This window comes from Pseudochaenichthys georgianus, chromosome 20 (genome assembly GCF_902827115.2).
Source record: "Pseudochaenichthys georgianus chromosome 20, fPseGeo1.2, whole genome shotgun sequence".
NCBI classification, from domain to species: Eukaryota; Metazoa; Chordata; class Actinopteri; order Perciformes; family Channichthyidae; genus Pseudochaenichthys; species Pseudochaenichthys georgianus.
This window is the reverse complement of record NC_047522.1, coordinates 23,909,156-23,929,423: the sequence shown is the minus strand read 5'-3', so window position 1 is coordinate 23,929,423 and position 20,268 is coordinate 23,909,156. Positions and strand designations below refer to the sequence as shown.

The window sequence follows — 20,268 nt, the reverse complement described above, 5'->3', positions numbered from 1 at the left end:
TAAAAGAAAAATATATATACATGTGGACGTGGATAATATACTTGTGGAAATACAACTTTCCAGTAACAAATATAATGCAGGATATTATTGTGCAAGTAATGGATTATTCAATAGTTATATTAATAATTGTAATATTGTGTTGTGTTTTCTTCTTGTTCTGTAAAGCGCTTCGTAAAGCTGCTTTGTGCACGAAAGGTGCTATTCAAATACATTTGATTATCATTATTATCTGTTGAAAAAGCGTCGGACCGGTCAACACCGATCAATAGCAGTCAATGTCGCTGCGTCTGCTCACTAAGAGGTTGTTGTGTTCCAGAAGCTCACGATGTTTCGGAGGAATTGCCGTCATTTGTTTCCGAACTTTAACCTGGCACTGATGCAAGCTTTGGTTTCTTTAATTACCCTTTAGCATAATCTGTTGACGGCATTGTTTTCCTGTCGTCTCTCTTCCTCTGATGGCACTATTTATTAGGGCCTAATGTTTCTAAATCATCCTTAATGCATGTGCTAGTGATTGTTTATCAAGATGCCTTTTTTCCACCGCATCTCAACCCGGAGAAGAATTACCTCATGACAAGCGGTCGCCTCTCAATTAGGGCGTCCATTAGCCGATGATTCCTACCTCTTGTTTGTGTGGTGATTGCATTCGGCCGGCACTAAATCAGCCCGGCCTCACAGACAGGACATAAATAAGCGCTCAAAGCATGTGGTAATAGCATTTTGATCTGTTTTACAGTCCGTAGCATCCAGGTTCTCTTCAAGATGGGCCCGGTCCACTTATCAGATCATCCTCTTCTCTGTATTTTCCACAAGTGAGAAGCGATCAATCAGCAGCCCCCCACTCGCTCTCAATAGCTAATGGTTCAGGCAATTAGGAGAGGGGAAATTAATTTGAATTTGACTTTCAATTAACCCTTCCTTAAGTTCCCCCTTTCTCCATAAAAATGGACGTTTGAGTGGCCGTTTGAGAGGCGTATTGATATTTGTTTAGTGCGGTTATTGCCGGGAGAAAAGGCAGTGCTTTGTATGGATTGGGATTGCATCACTGCTGCGGCTCAAAGGACACGGGAGATTAATATTGTTAATTAATGTCCGACGCGTGCCATTGTTGTGGAGGTGATGTATTACAGGCAGGAGTGGCTTGTCTGGGGTACTCACTGAAATGGGATTGGACATCAGAATAGCGACCGCTCGTCATCCTTCTTCCTCGCTTGTCTGACCCGCTGACAGGCCGCAAGATTTAAGCCTCAAATGGTGTTTCTCGGATTCCGTGCTTCCAGGCTAATTTAATTGCGACGGGAGTGATTTCCGACATGTTTTTTCACCAAATCTGGCGTCTCGTTATGTGATATGACCCGCCTTTGTGCCTCGTTCGTGTCTCGTTAGCAGAAAACCTCCCACCTCATCAGCACTGGCCTCTCAACTCCGTAAACTGTGAGGGTGAGGAAAGTTTTCTCTCCTCCTCCTCCTCTCACCGTGAGATCGGCCCACTTTATTAATAGAGATGCGTTTTAAAGGCATTATAATTTTATTGATTCTTAATGCTGTAAATTAAGCCGTGTATTTGGCAGCTAACAGAACGCACCTGCAGTGGAGCTGGCGGTTTCTCCACCTGATGGTGCCGCGATCTGCTTTAATTGCTTTGCCACTGCACTCACTTATATTAAAAAAGGCCCGGGCCATGATAATTAATTCTCTGCAGCCCCCACGACTCATTTTGGCACAATTTCTGGCAATAAACACTCATAAATAAAGTAAGTGGCATTGAAAAAATAAGGCTACAGGTTTTTCCCATATACTTATCGCTGCCTCTTCCCGGCATAAGTGTTATTGATAGGTTCCGAGGGGCCAGGCGGAGCATATGGTCTGAAACGAGCGGCGAAATACTAAGTGGATTATTTTGCATAAAAAATAGACAATGTTTGAAGTTGCGCAATTAACCTGTGTTTAGAAAACAGCCGTGATTTATGCGCGTGTGTGTGTGTGTGTGTTTAAGATGCATGCATTATGGAAATGCTCCAGATTTATAATCCATTTAGCTGATGCGGTCAGGGTTTTTAGCGCTATCATTTATAAGGACCCGTATATTTTAATGCCTCCAGCAGCCGGCTCTTCTTTCGGACTCTTCCAGTACATTAGCTCTGGGTTTTATGAGTCACCTGGTTCTTAATGGCATTGGAGGTCAAGGTGAGAATTGGCATTTCAAAGTTTGAAAGAGCTGGTGGGTTTTTAGATGGATTGTGTTTTGCTTTCAGTCACTCTGATGTGAACAGATACGCCATCTTATCACTTCTTATAATGCAAGTATTTGAGGCTACGTAGTAGAATAAGATCAGTGTATCGTACCAGATGTCGAACGTATTAAGCAAAGCTACACACACAGCAACTGTTAAATCAAAATAAACTTTAAGAGGATATTAGGAACATGTCCCTGTGACCCTGATTGCAACAGATAGTATATTAAGAAATAGGATAGTAGGAGAAGCTGATGTATAGTCACTATTTTATTGTGTTGCACTGTAGGAGGAGTCTGTGACCTGATACTTTCATTGATATATCTACACTGTAGCTATGTACAAAGGACAATAAAAGCCTTGAATCCTTGAAAAGAAGACCAAAAGAGGGAGGATTTGTTTTGTCTACCTGTACCAAGTGTTGAATAAATCCCGTTTGGCTGCACCTGAATCCACCTGTCTGAAAGTGTTGTTTTTCAAGCAATAAACAATCTCTCTTTCAAAGCTCGCAGTGTTTTCTCCTTCTGATGTCTGTGGGAAGAGTCCTTCAGTGAACGGCCATGTGTTCTCCCTGCAGGCGCTGTATGAGAACATGCTGGTGGAGTTGCCGTTCGCCGGCTTCTTCCTGTCCAAACTCCTGGGAACGAGTGCCGAGGTGGACATCCACCACCTGGCCTCTCTGGACCCGGAGATGTACCGAAATCTGCTCTTCCTCAAGAGCTACGAGGAAGACGTGGAGGAGCTCGGCCTCAACTTCACCATCGTCAACAACGACTTGGGAGAAGCTCAGGTAACCAAAACAGGGTGGGGTGAAGGCACTGATGGCTGGTTATTTGGAGGTGGGAAGTAGTGGAGTACAAACGCTTTGTTACTGTACTTAAGTACATGTTTCTGGTATCAGTACTTTACTTTTTCTGACGACTTTTTACTTTGACTTCTCACATGTTGAACTCAAATACCTGTACTTTCTACTTCTCACATGTTGAACTCAAATACCTGTACTTTCTACTTCTCACATGTTGAACTCAAATACCTGTACTTTCTACTTCTCACATGTTGAACTCAAATACCTGTACTTTCTACTTCTCACATGTTGAACTCAAATACCTGTACTTTCTACTTCTCACATGTTGAACTCAAATACCTGAACTTTCTACTTCTTACATGTTGAACTCAAATACCTGTACTTTCTACTTCTCACATGTTGAACTCAAATACCTGTACTTTCTACTTCTTACATGTTGAACTCAAATACCTGTACTTTCTACTTCGTACATGTTGAACTCAAATACCTGTACTTTCTACTTCGTACATGTTGAACTCAAATACCTGTACTTTCTACTTCTTACATGTTGAACACAAATACCTGTACTTTCTACTTCTTACATGTTGAACTCAAATACCTGTACTTTCTACTTCTCACATGTTGAACACAAATACCTGTACTTTCTACTTCTTACATGTTGAACTCAAATACCTGTACTTTCTACTTCTTACATGTTGAACTCAAATACCTGTACTTTCTACTTCTCACATGTTGAACTCAAATACCTGTACTTTCTACTTCTCACATGTTGAACTCAAATACCTGTACTTTCTACTTCTTACATGTTGAACTCAAATACCTGTACTTTCTACTTCTCACATGTTGAACTCAAATACTTGTACTTTCTACTTCTCTCATTTCCCAAACAGCTGGTTCCTTTAGTCTGAATGTGTGTAGTGGCGTGGTCATTATTCTTCAGAGTCACTGCGTGCCTATTGGTTGGAACACGATCCGTGTATCCATCACTTCCTGGTCTTCTCTAAAGAAGAGGGACCAATGGAAACGTTGTCATGTTGCTGTTGGTCACCATGGAAACATTCATTAGCTAACAATGACATTATTGTTCTATTGATATAAAGGGAGGTCAGGTACTCTTTAAAGCAGCTGCTAGCTATGGGTACTTTTTACTGAAGTACACTTCAAAGCCTCTTTACTTTGACTTGAGTAAAGAAGTTTAGTCAGTACTTCTACTTTTATAACCCGTTTATAAATCCTTTCCCACTAGATGGTTTGCTACAGCACTTAAATAGGTGTTGACGTTGGTTTAGAATCGCCTTTATTGTCCCATCTCTATTTCTACCGCTTCCTTTCTCCTCTTTGACTCGTTAATAATTCACTTCCCTCACGATGTGCCACTCTTCAGCGCTCACAGAGAGATAAAGCACGTTCCCAATGTCGCCGTTAGCTCTGTTGACCCAAACAAACAATGTGAAACACGCCTGACGGCTGCAGCGAGTCGCTCTTAAGCACGTACTGTCCTCTCAAGCTCACGGCTTGTGGAGAGAATCCGCCCGGCAACACTTTGAGTCACCTGTTCTCAGAGCTGCATTATCCTGTTTGCTCTAACGCGTCTTATTAGCTCTTCTCAAACAACAGCCCTGAAACGATCCGGGTACAATAGAGCCCTCCCGGTCATTCGCAAACATGATAGGGAAAACAATTTGCGAGAGATTAGGCACAGAGTCGGGAGCAGACTGGCCCGCATTCGCCCTCCTGATATGGCCAAAGCAAGCAAGATAAGGACAGTCATTCTCTTACATTAGCACACTGTGCTGTGGAGGGGAAAGAACCCCTGACATGAGAGGGTTACCTGTCCGCGCATCAAGTGCACCAAATAAGAGATACTTATAATGCAATTTAATCCAATATCAGCGCATTAAGTATCTTTTGTGAGGCGTATTAATGTTTGTATTAACGCCATATCTCTTCTTGAAACACAGAAGCCGTCTCAAGGGTTTTTTGAGGGTGTGCTTTGTGCTGCGTTATGTTCTGTATTCATTATACAAGTTTCAGTAATTCTCTTACATAAAGAGGCGAAGTCCCGCCCATAGAGAAAGAGTATCTCTCCATCCCGTTTGAATTGTGCCACGAGTTACACACATGATGTCAATGTTAAAAGATAATTTCCAAAAAAGTCAGTTTGTCGTAAAGCTGTTGAAATATAAGACGATGAAAAATACGCAACTAGAAAGACTACAAGTCCCAGAGTCCCGGTCCCGCATGCTGGCTCTCAGAACCGACTCACTCCCCTTGTGTGTGCACAGCTCTCAACGCGCCCAGACTTCACCTCGTTTAATACTTTCCGCCTCGTTCTGAGAGAAAGAAGTGAAATGTTTCAACGTGACGCCGTCTGGGTGTGTGGTGCATGATGGGAGATGTAGTTCATTGAGCGGTTTCACACAAACAAAGTGTTTCTTCACAGTTTGACGACACATTTTAATTTTCTTGACTTGCAAAATGATCTTTTAGATTGACAAACATCATGTGTGTAACTCGTGGCACAATTCAAACGGGATAAAAGATAATCTTTCTCTCTCCATCGACTTCAATGCAGACTTTTAATCTAAGCCTAATTCGAAATGGTAGTAACTCATTAATGTGTTTCACACTTTACAACAAGGCTCCCTTTTGGCAACTATAAATGTTAGTAACTCGTAAATAAATGGTCGTAAGAGATGCCAAGAAACATCAAGATGGAAGGGGGGATCAACTCGTGAACAACAGATACCAAGGATGCTGGCTGCAGAGTTCCCGTTAAAGTTTGAAATGATTCGATATTTAACAAACTAATTATAGTAGATTAACTACATTATTCAAAAGTGTTCAGTAACTTATAATAACACGGGGATAACAGTAAAACTAAACATATCTATAGCTAGTTTCTGTAGCTTGAGAGGTAATTAAAATAGCTACGTGTGATATTCTAACCTGAAGTGTGTTGTCCGCTCACCGCTGCATGTGATGCAGAGCTGCGTGTCGACTCGTCGGCAGCAGCTGATCTCTCTCTCCCGTCAGATTAGACTCGCGTTTATGTCCATATCGATCAGATCCAGCTAGTTCTAGCTAATGATATGACTACCTGCTTATTAAAAGACACCTAAACAATAAGTGTCGCTATGCAACCGGGTGAGGTCGCAAAGTGTAGCACAGCATTATGCATTCGTTTACATGCCCACCGGAACCCCGAGGCATTACCAACAGATCAACGCACAATCAACCCACACAGGACATCTCTTTCTCCACATTAAGTGTTAGACATTAGAGTTGACTCTTCTTGTCTGTCACATAAGTGGCGCAGCTGACGCGGTATTGCGCTAAGGGGAAATTATTTTGACCGGACACTTTGACCGGAGACATTTAGATTTGCCGGTCTTCAGCATATTTTACCGGTCATAGTCCGGAAATTACCGGCTAACGGGAACTCTGGCTGGCTGATGACGAAGACGAAGGAAGCTAGGTAGCCAATATAAGGCTTAGCAGTACAGATAAATGTGGGTTCTCTATTTGGCAAGCAACCGGTCACAGTTGAATTAGGTTGTAAACACTTTATTAATCATTAAGAACCATTTATAAACCATTTCTAACATAGTTTTCATACAGCAACACAGGCTCACTATTTGGCAAGATGACTAAGCCTTATATTGGCTACCTAGCTTACTTCGTCTCCTTCATCAGCACAGGCTCACTATTTGGCCACATGACTAAGCCTTATATTGGCTACTTAGCTTACTTCGTCTCCTTCATCAACACAGGCTCACTATTTGGCAAGGTGACTAAGCCTTATATTGGCTACCTAGCTTACTTCGTCTTCTACATCAACACAGGCTCACTATTTGGCAAGATGACTAAGCCTTATATTGGCTACCTAGCTTACTTCGTCTTCTACATCAACACAGGCTCACTATTTGGCAAGATGACTAAGCCTTATATTGGCCACCTACCTTACTTCGTCTTCTTCATCAACACAGGCTCACTATTTGGCAGAGGTGTGGACTCGAGTCACATGACTTGGATTCGAGTCAGACTCGAGTCACCAATTTGATGACTTGAGACTCGACTTGACAAAATCACAAAACACTTGCGACTCGACTTGGACTTGAACACCAATGACTCGGGACTCGACTTGGACTCGAGCCTTCTGACTTGAGGTGACTTGATCATTTAATTCCGAGGTCTCCAACACGCCGATCGCGAGATGCCGCTAGAAGAGCAGACTCCCGTCGGGGAGAGCAGAATCTCCAGCCGCTCCTACTCTTGCTGAGAAACCTTGCAGGCAGGGGCGGGACTTTATTTAGCTGGGCCACCATGCGGCCAATCATATGCAAGGACACACTAGGATCATACCATTATGTGAAAGAAGGGTGGGGGGCACAGCAGGTGTAGTGGGACAGGCCAGTTGCACAGAGCGACGGGGAGACGGATTTAATGCAAGTGCGTCGGAAAAAGTCAAGAAATTTGCGAAAACCGAAAAAATAAGCAGCGTCTGGCTGCTTTTCAAAGATATTGGAGAAAGCAAAGCTGAGTGCAGGATTTGTGAAATTAAAATAACCTTTTTTGGTTACCTTTATTTTGGTAACCACTCAGGATTTACTGTCAGAGGTGGGAGAAGTTCAGATCTTGTACTTGAGTAAAAGTACCAGAGTGTAGGAATACTCGGTTACAATAAAAAGTCCTGCATTCAAAATGTTACAAGTAAAAGTACAAAAGTATTAGCATTAAAATATAGTTAAAGTACCACCTGCAGAGGGATCGAGATGCAGGTGTTCTTTTCCCCATAGAGACCGCCTCGCTGCACATTATCCCTTGCATAAAGATAGATTGTGGGTCCCTCATAACATGTTGTACACAGTGGAAATAAACATTCTGTCACCTCAACATCAGGGATCTTATACTCCTTCTGAATCAAACCGCCACGGTAGCCTTACCTTACTGATCCCTCTTAAAATAGAAAAAAACACGTTACTGACCAGCAGAGAGAAAATGGATTATTAATGTGACTAATAAAGAGCAGTTTGATTATTACTTATTATTACTTCTACATCAACACAGGCTCACTATTTGGCAAGATGACTAAGCCTTATATTGGCTACCTAGCTACCTTCGTCTTCTACATCAACACAGGCTCACTATTTGGCAAGATGACTAAGCCTTATATTGGCTACCTAGCTTACTTCGTCTTCTTCATCAACACAGGCTCACTATTTGGCAAGATGACTAAGCCTTATATTGGCTACTTAGCTTACTTCGTCTTCTTCATCAACACAGGCTCACTATTTGGCAAGATGACTACGCCTTACATTGGCTACTTAGCTTACTTCGTCTTCTTCATCAACACAGGCTCACTATTTGGCAAGATGACTACGCCTTATATTGGCTACCTAGCTTACTTCGTCTTCTTCATCAACACAGGCTCACTATTTGGCAAGATGACTAAGCCTTATATTGGCTACTTAGCTTACTTCGTCTTCTTCATCAACACAGGCTCACTATTTGGCAAGATGACGACGCCTTATATTGGCTACCTAGCTTACTTCGTCTTCTTCATCAACACAGGCTCACTATTTGGCAAGATGACTAAGCCTTATATTGGCTACTTAGCTTACTTCATCTTCTACATCAACACAGGCTCACTATTTGGCAAGATGACTAAGCCTTATATTGGCGACCTAGCTTACTTCGTCTTCTACATCAACACAGGCTCACTATTTGGCAAGATGACTAAGCCTTATATTGGCTGCTTAGCTTACTTCGTCTTCTACATCAACACAGGCTCACTATTTGGCAAGATGACTAAGCCTTATATTGGCTACTTAGCTTACTTTGTCTTCTACATCAACACAGGCTCACTATTTGGCAAGATGACTAAACCTTATATTGGCTACCTAGCTTACTTCGTCTCCTTCATCAGCTAGCATCCTTGGTATCTGTTGCTCACTGAGTTGATTCTCTCTCGTAGCCAATATAAGGCTTAGTCCTTTTGCCAAATACTGAGCCTGTGTTGATGTATGAAAACTATGTTATAAGGGTAGTCTTATTGTAAAGTGGTACCATAATTTGTATTCGAGCTGAATTTCTCTTTATTTATTCCTGTATATTCGTTATTTTGCAAAATGTTTAAAACTGATGCAAACGTCAAAAGCTTATTTTCTCCCACAGCTACTAACTCATAGTTGTAGAAGAGATTATTAAATACGTAAAACACACATAATAGATCACATTTAATGCACGTGAACTGCTTTGGAAAAGTGAATATGTAGTCAGTTGTCATGACGTCCGACACAGAGCTTTTATAAATGCTAACTGCTCTAAAGCTGATGAGAAGGGAAGTGGAGGCCAAATGAAACTGGAGCAGATGTTCCCGCTATATTTAGGAACAGTGAAACTCACACGCACGCACACACACACACACACACACACACACACACACACACACACACACACACACACACACACACGCAGTCTCACACACACACACACACACACGCAGTCTCACACACACACACACACACAGTCTCACACACACACACACACACACACAGTCTCACACACACACAGTCTCACACACACACACACACAGTCTCACACACACACAGTCTCACACACACACAGTCTCACACACACACACACACACACACACACACACACACACACACACACACACACACACACACACACACACACAGTCTCACACACACAGTCACACACACACACACACACACACACACACACACACACACACACACACACTCACACACACAGTCACACACACACAGTCACACACATACACACACACACACACACACACACACACACACCACACACACACACACACACACACACACACACACACACACACACACACACACACACACACACACACACAGACCACACACACAGTCACAGAGACACACACACAGTCACAGAGACACACACACAGTCACAGAGACACACACACAGTCACAGAGACACACACACACACACACACACACACACACACACACACACACACACACACACACACACACACACACACACACACACACACACACACACACACACAGTCACAGAGACACACACAGAGACACACACAGAGACACACACAGAGACACACACACACACACACACACACACACACACACACACACACACACACACACACACACACACACACACACACACACACACAACAGACACACACACAGAGACACACACACACAGAGACACACACACAGAGACTACACACACAGAGACACACACACACACACACACACACACACACACACACACACACACACACACACACACACACCACACACACACACACACACACAGTCACAGAGACACACACAGAGACACACACACAGAGACACACACACACACACACACACACACACACACACACACACACACACACACACACACACACACAGTCTCACACACACACACAGTCTCACACACACACAGTCTCACACACACACACAGTCTCACACACACACAGTCTCACACACACACACACACAGTCTCACACACACACACACACACACACACACCACACAGTCTCACACACACACACACAACACACACACACACACACACACACACACACACACACACACACACACACACACACACACACACACACACACACAGTCACACACATACACAGTCACACACATACAGTCACACACACACACACACACACACACACACACACACACACACACACACACACACACACACACACACACACACACACACACACACACACACACACACACAGAGACACACACACAGTCACAGAGACACACACACACACACACACACACACACACACACACACACACACACACACACACACACACACACACACAGTCACAGAGACACACACAGACACACACACACACACACACACACACACACACACACACACACACACACACACACGAGCCGTGCCTTTAATCAGAGTGCTCTTCGAAAACATTTTAATTACCTTCCAGTGATTGAATGAAATCCACCTCTCTCTTTCTGCCGCCAAGACACACAACGATACGCATGATCTGATACATACTAAGCAAGAAGCAGAAGAAATGTGGGTGTAGCTGCAGCTGTTAACGGGTTAGGTGGGTTTGAGTGCTAGAAACCGCTGACCTGCTCATCACTCATGGCTACTGTAAGAATAGGATTTGGAATTAGGACATGGAAAACTAAATCGTAGTTGAATATGCAAAAAAAAAATCACCTGTGGGACAGCATTAGCTCCTTTCCTTGCCTAAAGGATGCTCCAGTGTATCGCTAAGGAGATAATAAAGGAAGTATTGAAGCTCCTTTCCTATTATCTAGATCAGCGGTTCCCAACCTAAAACCTAAAAAAAATTCGTGGCCCACATTCAACCATAAACGATACGGAGGAATACTGATACCGATTGGTCGATTCAGAACATGTGACACGTTGTTAATCCAGTAAAACAGACCGCTGTCAAGGACTGTAATGACCGTTGCTAAGGAGGATCGAGAAAGAGAAAGGAAAAGATCGTAATTATGAAAATGTTTCCACACAAATCATAATGTTGGGAACTGCTGAGCTAGAGAGTTTGAACAGCTCTTATCATGGCTGCCACCTCCGGGTCATTCCACCGAGTTAGAAACTTTCTTGAGCAAAAGGACAATTCATCGTCAATCTGTGGAAAAACGTCTTGTGTTTCGTCGCAGGTGGTGGAGCTGAAGATGGGGGGCAAAGACATTCCTGTGACCACGGCCAATCGGATCGCTTACATCCACCTGGTGGCTGATTATCGGCTGAATAAACAGATCCGGTCCCACTGCCTGGCCTTCAGACAGGGCCTCGCCAACGTGGTCAACCTGGAGTGGCTGCGCATGTTCGACCAGCAGGAGATACAGGTACGCTGGCTCAACAAATATATAAACTGTCCCCAGAAAATACCTTAAAAAGCGTCCCATGCATCTGCGACATTTTCACCGCTTACAGAGTGTTGTTTTTGCTTCAACAGGTGCTGATTTCTGGAGCTCGTGTGCCGATCTGTCTCGATGACCTGAAGAATTTCACAAACTACTCGGGTAGAGGAAAACAGCTTCACTGGATTCTATTGTTTATATTTTATTATATACCATCATTTAAATGTGTTATTCCTCTTACCTGTGCTATCCAGTGTTTCAATCCTATTCCTGTTGCTGGGAAACCTGATTAATATTATCTTGTTTTTGTAGCTGATGTCAAAGTATTTCAACTAACCGTGATGCCAATAGACCCTTACGGCCCGTCTACACTACAGCGTCGACAGCGTCGAAAACTCCAATCTGCCCATTCACTTTCAATGGGTGACGTCACGTAGCCGCGCTTTTTCGCCGAACTGAATTGTGGGTAGCAGAGCGGTCCGTCTCCGCCGTCTCAGGCGTCAGAAGTTGAACAATGTTCAACTTCTGACGCCGGAGACGCCGGAGTAGCCAGCGCCAGCCAATCAAATCCCGTTTCTGAAAATCTGACAGCTGAAGCCGTAGCCAATCAAACCGCGTCTAAGCTGGGAGAGATATCCCGCCGTTCATTTCTATATTTCAAAAAAAGTCGGAGGAGAAACTAACTATCGCCGTAGCAACTCACCCGGTTTTGTATGACCAGACAGAGATTGTATGGGAGCAATATATATATATATATTTATATATATATATATATTGCTCGCATAAAATCCCCGGGTGTTTTTGCTTTGTATGTCGGGGGCGGGAGATTCATGTGATTGGTTGTTGGTCGTGTTGCTTGAATAAAATCCCCAAGCTCCAGACACGCCCAGTTCCAAGCTTTTTTTGAAGCTGTCGTGTGGACGCTCCGTTACGGTACCATACGGTTCCGTCGCGTGCTTCAACGGAGACGCTTCCCAATGGGGCGACGTCACGCTTTGCCTCCGTTGCTCGAAAGTTGAGAAAAGTTCAACTTTTCAAGCGTCGACGGAAGCGCCAGCCAATCAAATCATATGGTTTCGTTTCCTTATACATGTGATGTTTTGGTGTTGTTTCGTTTCTTTCCGTTAACCGTCAAGTGGGAAATAAGTATTTTTTTTGTGTGTTTCTCTTAGTGTCCTAAGATACTGTTATGTTTGGCTGTGGACAAAAAAATTATTATTATGAAGGGCAGACCATCTATTTGTATTTATTTAGTATACGATTTTATTCTTCTCCCTGCTCCTTTTCGCTCAATGGTAGAGTCATGTTTTGTAGCAATTATTGTACATTTGGTTTTGCGTACCATGAGCGGGACAAATAAAAATGAAATGAAATGTGCCAGTACAAGCGCTAGCCAATCAAACCGTGTGCTTGTGTGTCCGGGGCGGGAGATTAATGTGATTGGTTGTTGGTCGCGCGCCAGACACGCCCACCGGCAAGCTTCAACGCGACGGAACCGTGTGGACGTTCCGTTATAGGTTTATTCAAGCAGTTTAATATTGAACTTCCATAACGAAAAATAGAAGTGTAAGATGTGACTTTTCCTGACTTTTATACCGTAGTATGCCCCAAAATGTTATTAAACTAAATCCTACATTTCCCATAATGCACTTTATAGTCTCTCTGTCGAAAAATGGTCAGTATCGAAGCAGAACAGGCGACTTTCATGCACTGGTACGCTCCCATATCCCACTAAACTAATTATGAACAACTTGATGGTGTCTTTTTGTCAGACTTGCTTGCCCATTTCCCCAAAGGTGGTATTTACACATATAGAGCTTTTTGTGTCACATATTTAACATTTTCTCCACCCTCACCTCCATCAGGCGGATACACGGCGACACACCCAGTGATCGAGACCTTTTGGGAGGTGGTGGAAGGATTCACAGACGAAGAGAAACGCAAACTGCTGAGGTTCGTCACCAGCTGTTCAAGACCTCCTCTGCTGGGCTTCAAGGTGAGGACTCTTTAAAGTAGAGACACTACATACTGATATACACCTGAACATCAGCAGGAGAGGACTCTTTAAAGTAGAGACACTACATACTGATATACACCTGAACATCAGCAGGAGAGGACTCTTTAAAGTAGAGACACTACACACTGATATACACCTGAACATCAGCAGGAGAGGACTCTTTAAAGTAGAGACACTACATGCTGTTATACACCTGAACATCAGCAGGAGAGGACTCTTTAAAGTAGAGACACTACATACTGATATACACCTGAACATCAGCAGGAGAGGACTCTTTAAAGTAGATACACTACATACTGATATACACCTGAACCTCAGCAGGAGAGGACTCTTTAAAGTAGAGACACTACATACTGATATACACCTGAACATCAGCAGGAGAGGACTCTTTAAAGTAGATACACTACATACTGATATACACCTGAGCATCAGCAGGAGAGGACTCTTTAAAGTAGAGACACTACATACTGATATACACCTGAACATCAGCAGGAGAGGACTCTTTAAAGTAGAGACACTACATACTGATATACACCTGAACATCAGCAGGAGAGGACTCTTTAAAGTAGAGACACTACATACTGATATACACCTGAACATCAGCAGGAGAGGACTCTTTAAAGTAGAGACACTACATACTGATATACACCTGAACATCAGCAGGAGAGGACTCTTTAAAGTAGAGACTCTACATACTGATATACACCTGAACATCAGCAGGAGAGGACTCTTTAAAGTAGAGACACTACATACTGATATACACCTGAACATCAGCAGGAGAGGACTCTTTAAAGCAGGAGAGGACAGGGTGAACTTCTAAACTCCTGCCTCCTGTGTGACACGGCAGGAAACAGCTGTTATATGAACTCTATCTTCTAAACATTATTTTCTCTCGGTGCTGAATCATTACCGCTGCTCTTCCTGGAACGATTTCCTAATAGCACGTCGTCTTTACCTTCTCCCTGACTTGATTTGTGGGACACTTAAGACAGTTTGAGATCAGGGGAAAAAAGCAGAAAGTGTTGCTCGGGGCCATTAGGGACTTTTTGATGCGTTTTAACCAGAAGCTGTAATCATCGTATGATTGGTTTTAGGACTCTTTATGACGGTCATTAGTTAGGACACCCTAATTGCAGTTCTGCCGCAGAGAGAAGGAACAAAACTCTCCTTAAAAAGCGTCAGAGCGGCGTCCCCTCCCGTTTTAATCAATTTGACTTTGGCCAGTGTGTAGATGTATCCCCCCCCTCCCTCCTTGTCTCCTCTTCGGGCCGGAGAGGGCGGTAATTCGTGGGGGAAATCGGCCTCCTGACCCCGAGCCAGCGAAGCCTTAATTAGCTGTCGTGAAAACGGCCCAGGATTCATTAGAGGAGAAATATCTCTGTCAGGAGAAGCCATTTCAGAAAGATGATGGAAAGGCCCAGAATGATAGCCGAGCTAATGGCACGGTCTCAACAAGCAACGATAGTTTAATACGGTAATTGTCGGAAAAATGGGGTCATTACGGCCGAGCCCCCAAAGAGCCATTTAATCGCAACGCTGAATGTGTACGCTAACTTTTTAAAATAGCGGGCTGATGGAAACCGTGGCCTCATCACCACGAGGTTTAAAAAGTGCCAGATCGACAACATGAAATGATCATTAACAGCGTCCCATCCAAGGGTCACCTCCCACTCGATGCCTTTCGAGCGCCAGCCTGACATCCTGAACGTATACTTCTGCCTATTAGCTTAATGTCCGTCTTTTAGCATTCATCCCCCGGTGGGCTTTGACAGCCATTGCTTTGGATTCTGTGTCTCGTTAGTCGTCCAATTTCTCTCCGTGGCTGCGGCCGATGGGACATTAACAGCAGAGGTGGGAAGTAGTGGAGTACAAATACTTCTTTCGGACCAGCAGATGATTAATAGTACGGGGAAGAGGTGAGAGAAGTACTCAGATCTTGCACTTAAGTAAAAGTAGAAGTATCAGAGTGTTGGAAGACTGTTACGAGTAAAAAGTACACGATTACCATAACATGGAAATAACCAAGTATAAGTCCCTCCAACTTGTATTTAAGTACAGTACTTGTTCTATTAATATAAAGGGAGGTCAGGTACTCTTTAAAGCAGCTGCTAGTTACTGTATGGGTACTTTAATTTTACTTGAGTAAAGAAGTTTAGTCAGTACTTCTACTCTCACCAGAGTATTTTTAAGTATCTGTAGTTTCTACTTGAGTAAAGGATGTGTGTACTTTTGCCATCTGTAATTAATTGATTCTACTATTTCAACAATAAGACGGTTTAAACATCCGAGAAACAAACCCAATGAGTAGAAGCGGGACGGCAGAAAGCAGAGTCTAATCAGAGGTCGCCCTCCAGTTAGTCGTCCGGTTGCAGGGTACATACATACATACATACATACATACATACATACATACATACATACATACATACATACATACATACCTACACACAGGGTTGGGTTGTAACGGAATACATGTAACGGCATTACGTAATCAGAATACAAAAATCAAGTAACTGTATTCAGCTCGCGTTACATTTGAAAAAGGAGTAATCTGATTACAGTTACTTTCGTAAACCTGAAGTGAATACATTATTGGTGGAAAGATTTCCTCTCAACATTTAATATTCATTACTAAAGGTACAGCCGAATCATCACAGCGCACAAAACCATTACCGCCGCAGATGGACCAAAAAAGCATTTAAAAAAAAATCGCGGGTCCGCTCGATGAAACAATAACAACGAAACATGGAGGAAGTCTGCGTTTAAATCGCGTGTGTGTATAGGTGTGTGCGGTTAAAACACATCAGCCTGCGGTCGCTCTTTAGCCTTACTAATGATTATTTCTGAAGGTACACACAGCGAAGGCGGTGCGTGAAAGGCGGTGCGAGCTCGTCTTCTCAGAGGCGGAGCTAACCCTCCCGCTGCCTCCTGGCGCGGCAGAGAGGTCATGAAGTGAAGGAGGTGTTCCTTCTATAAAACAGCTGTGGGCAGCAGATACCGTGAGAGTCACGGACATGAATTCATAGATCAAGGCAGACTGGTGCACACTTTCCTGTTTTGCCGATCCGGTGCTTAAACAAATATAGCTCTACACCCCTGGCCGAAATGTCCTTAAAATGAAGTCCGAGTTAGACATTTTAATTAATGTCCTGCCAACACTGGCAGGACAGAAGGCGACACGCCCGTTCTAAGCCGTGTCCCTCACTCCTCGCATCCCAAGCTGCATCCCCAAAACGTGTATTATGTTGTTACATCGTGTCAGATGTGATGTTTCAGTCGTGCTCTTGATACGCCATTAAAACGGTAAAAACACGTTCAGTTTCCTTTTGCTTTTTGTGTCTCCTGTTCACCAAAACATACCCAGTTTGGAAAGCAATCTAAAAGTAATCTGATTACGTTACTTTTTTAAGACACGTAACTGTAACTGTATTCGGATTACTTTCAGAGCCATGTAATCAGTAACTGATTACATTTACAAAGTAACCCTCCCAACCCTGCATACATACATACATACATGTTCAGAAGCCAATATTGTTCTTTTTACCCCCTACATTCTGCAGGTCGGTGCAGTCTCTGATGTTGATATCAATCTCTAAACATATCGACTTATAATTAAAGGTTATGATCTCCATCGATATATAAATCATTACGATAGAGAGGCGAAGTCCCGCCCATCTACTTCCGCCCCACGGGACCTTATTTCAGAAAAAGTGTATTGAAGTCGATGGAGAGAGAAAGATTATCTTTCGGTCCCGTGGATTTTCTATGGAAGTTTTTCCTTGTACGATGTGAGGGTCTGAGGACAGAGGGTCTGAGGACAGAGGGTCTGAGGACAGAGGGTCTGAGGACAGAGGGTCTGAGGACAGAGGGTCTGAGGACAGAGGGTCTGAGGACAGAGGGTCTAAGGACAGAGGGTCTGAGGACAGAGGGTGTCGTTTTTCTCATACTGATATTCTGAACAGTCTGAGCTGTTGTATTTGCTGTAAAGTGTCTCTACTGTAGGCTATTTTTATTTTATGTACAGCACTTTGGCTCCACCAGACATCGTTTATAAATGTGCTATAAATAAAACTTGATTTGATTTGATCCCGTTTGAATTGCGCCACGAGTTACACACATGTTTGTCAATCTTAAAAAATCCTTTCCGTGTCAAAAAAGTCAGTTTGTCGTAAAGCTGTTGAAATATAAGACTGTGAAAAATACGCAACTAGAAAGACTACAAGTCCCAGAGTCCCGGTCCCGCATGCTGGCTCTCAGGAACCGACTCACTCCCCTTGTGTGTGCAGCTCTCAACGCGCCCAGACTTGGAGTGATTTCCACCTCTTTGAATACTTTCCGCCTCGTTCTGAAAGAAAGAAGTGAAATGTTTCAACGTGACGCCGTCTGGATGTGTGGTGCGGGACGGGAGATGTAGTTCATCGAGCGGTTTCACACACAAAGGGTTACTTCACAGTTTGACGACACATTTAAATTTTCTTGACTTGCAAAATTATCTTTTAAATTGACAAACATCATGTGTGTAACTCGTGGCACGATTCAAACGGGATAAAAGATCATCTTTCTCTCTCCATCGACTTCAATGCAGACTTTTCCCGTCATAAGGCCCATGGAGGAAAGGGAAGGCCTCTCTATTAGCTCCTTGTTGCTAATCAACCAATGCTTTTGTAGGCAGGACTTTTGCTTCCCCCCTGGTCGCTCTCACACCGGCAGGACGTCCCTTACATTGTCAATATTTGCCTATTTTTTTTGTCCCATTCTGATTTTCACCGCTGTCGTCTGCCCCCTCTCAGGAGCTGTACCCGGCCTTCTGCATCCACCACGGAGGCAACGATCTGGAGCGTCTTCCCACCGCCAGCACGTGCATGAATCTCCTGAAGCTTCCCGAGTTCTGCGACGAGAACCTGATGAGGAACAAGCTGCTGTACGCCATCGAGTCCTCCGCCGGGTTCGAGCTGAGCTGAGCGCAGACACTCGACTTCAGACGGAGTAAAGAGAGAGAGAGAGTAGGGGAAGCAAACATGATGCACTGACCTGCCTGATTTACTGTGTGTGTGTGTGAGAGTGTGTGTGCGTGCCAAGACCAGGACGTGATCACCTGCACACGGAAGAACAACGAGAAGACTTTTTTTTTTTTATCCTTTTAAAGTAATTTAAATGTTTAATCACGCGCGTGAATTTAAAACAAGAGAAGCCGCCCGCCGCTCTCTTGCGTGATCCAACGTCAGCTGGGAGTTATGGTCACCAAAGAGGAAGTGGCGTCATATATATATAAACAACAACAAAAATAGGCAATATAACGACGGACGGAGCTTCTGTGTATCGAGGCCAGATCCTGCGATGTATCCACGGTGTAATATTGCGGAAAAGGAACCGCGCGGCGCCGTCTGTGGAGCGGCTCGTTCTGCTGGACTAAATTGGGGGGGGGGGAAATGATTCTATGATTATGGATTTGTGAATATGTATATGTTTACTCTTGTATTATTCATTTATTCAGTATTTGTACAGTTTTTCTTTTGAGTGGACGCCTCGGCGGTGAGGAGGATCATCCGTGGGGTAAGACGAACGACAGGGTGCAAAGAAAAAGAGTGTATGGAAACGAATAAATCCACTTTTCTTTTTTGCATTTAAGTCTCTTTTTCCTGTGATTTACAGCAATGAGAAGGAGAACAAGTGCATTGTGGGGGAAATCTGCTCCCTGGAGGTTCATGGCCTCTGACATGTAATTATAGAACCATCCAGTTAGGGAACACTGAGCGGGTCCTGCTGATGCATTATGGGTCGGGTCCTGCTGATGCATTATGGGTCGGGTCCTGCTGATGCATTATGGGCTGGGTCCTGCTGATGCATTATGGGTTGGGTCCTGCTGATGCATTATGGGTTGGGTCCCGTCCTGCTGATGCATTATGGGTTGGGTCCTGCTGATGCATTATGGGTTGGGTCCTGCTGATGCATTATGGGTTGGGTCCTGCTGATGCATTATGGGTTGGGTCCTGCTGATGCATTATGGGTTGGGTCCCGTCCTGCTGATGCATTATGGGTTGGGTCCCGTCCTGCTGATGCATTATGGGTTGGGTCCTGCTGATGCATTATGGGTTGGGTCCTGCTGATGCATTATGGGCCGGGTCCTGCTGATGCATTATGGGTTGGGTCCTGCTGATGCATTATGGGTTGGGTCCTGCTGATGCATTATGGGTTGGGTCCTGCTGATGCATTATGGGTTGGGTCCTGCAGATGCATTATGGGCCGGGTCCTGCTGATGCATTATGGGTTTGATCATG

General features: G+C 43.9%; 1 protein-coding gene and 1 pseudogene across 1 annotated transcript in view; one reads left to right on the top strand and one right to left on the bottom strand.

The window, feature by feature from the left end:
* Positions 1–19,613, top strand: part of ube3c (ubiquitin protein ligase E3C) — a 55,399-nt gene extending 35,786 nt beyond the window's left edge. Inside the window, exons 20-24 of the mRNA XM_034108834.2 lie at positions 2,812–3,024; positions 11,770–11,958; positions 12,069–12,135; positions 13,839–13,969; positions 18,781–19,613. Coding sequence (XP_033964725.1) covers positions 2,812–3,024; positions 11,770–11,958; positions 12,069–12,135; positions 13,839–13,969; positions 18,781–18,951 — 771 coding nt within the window. The 3' untranslated portion in view covers positions 18,952–19,613. The remainder of the gene's footprint in view (positions 1–2,811; positions 3,025–11,769; positions 11,959–12,068; positions 12,136–13,838; positions 13,970–18,780) is intronic.
* Positions 19,082–20,268, bottom strand: part of LOC117465590 (sodium/hydrogen exchanger 7-like) — a 47,855-nt pseudogene continuing 46,668 nt past the window's right edge.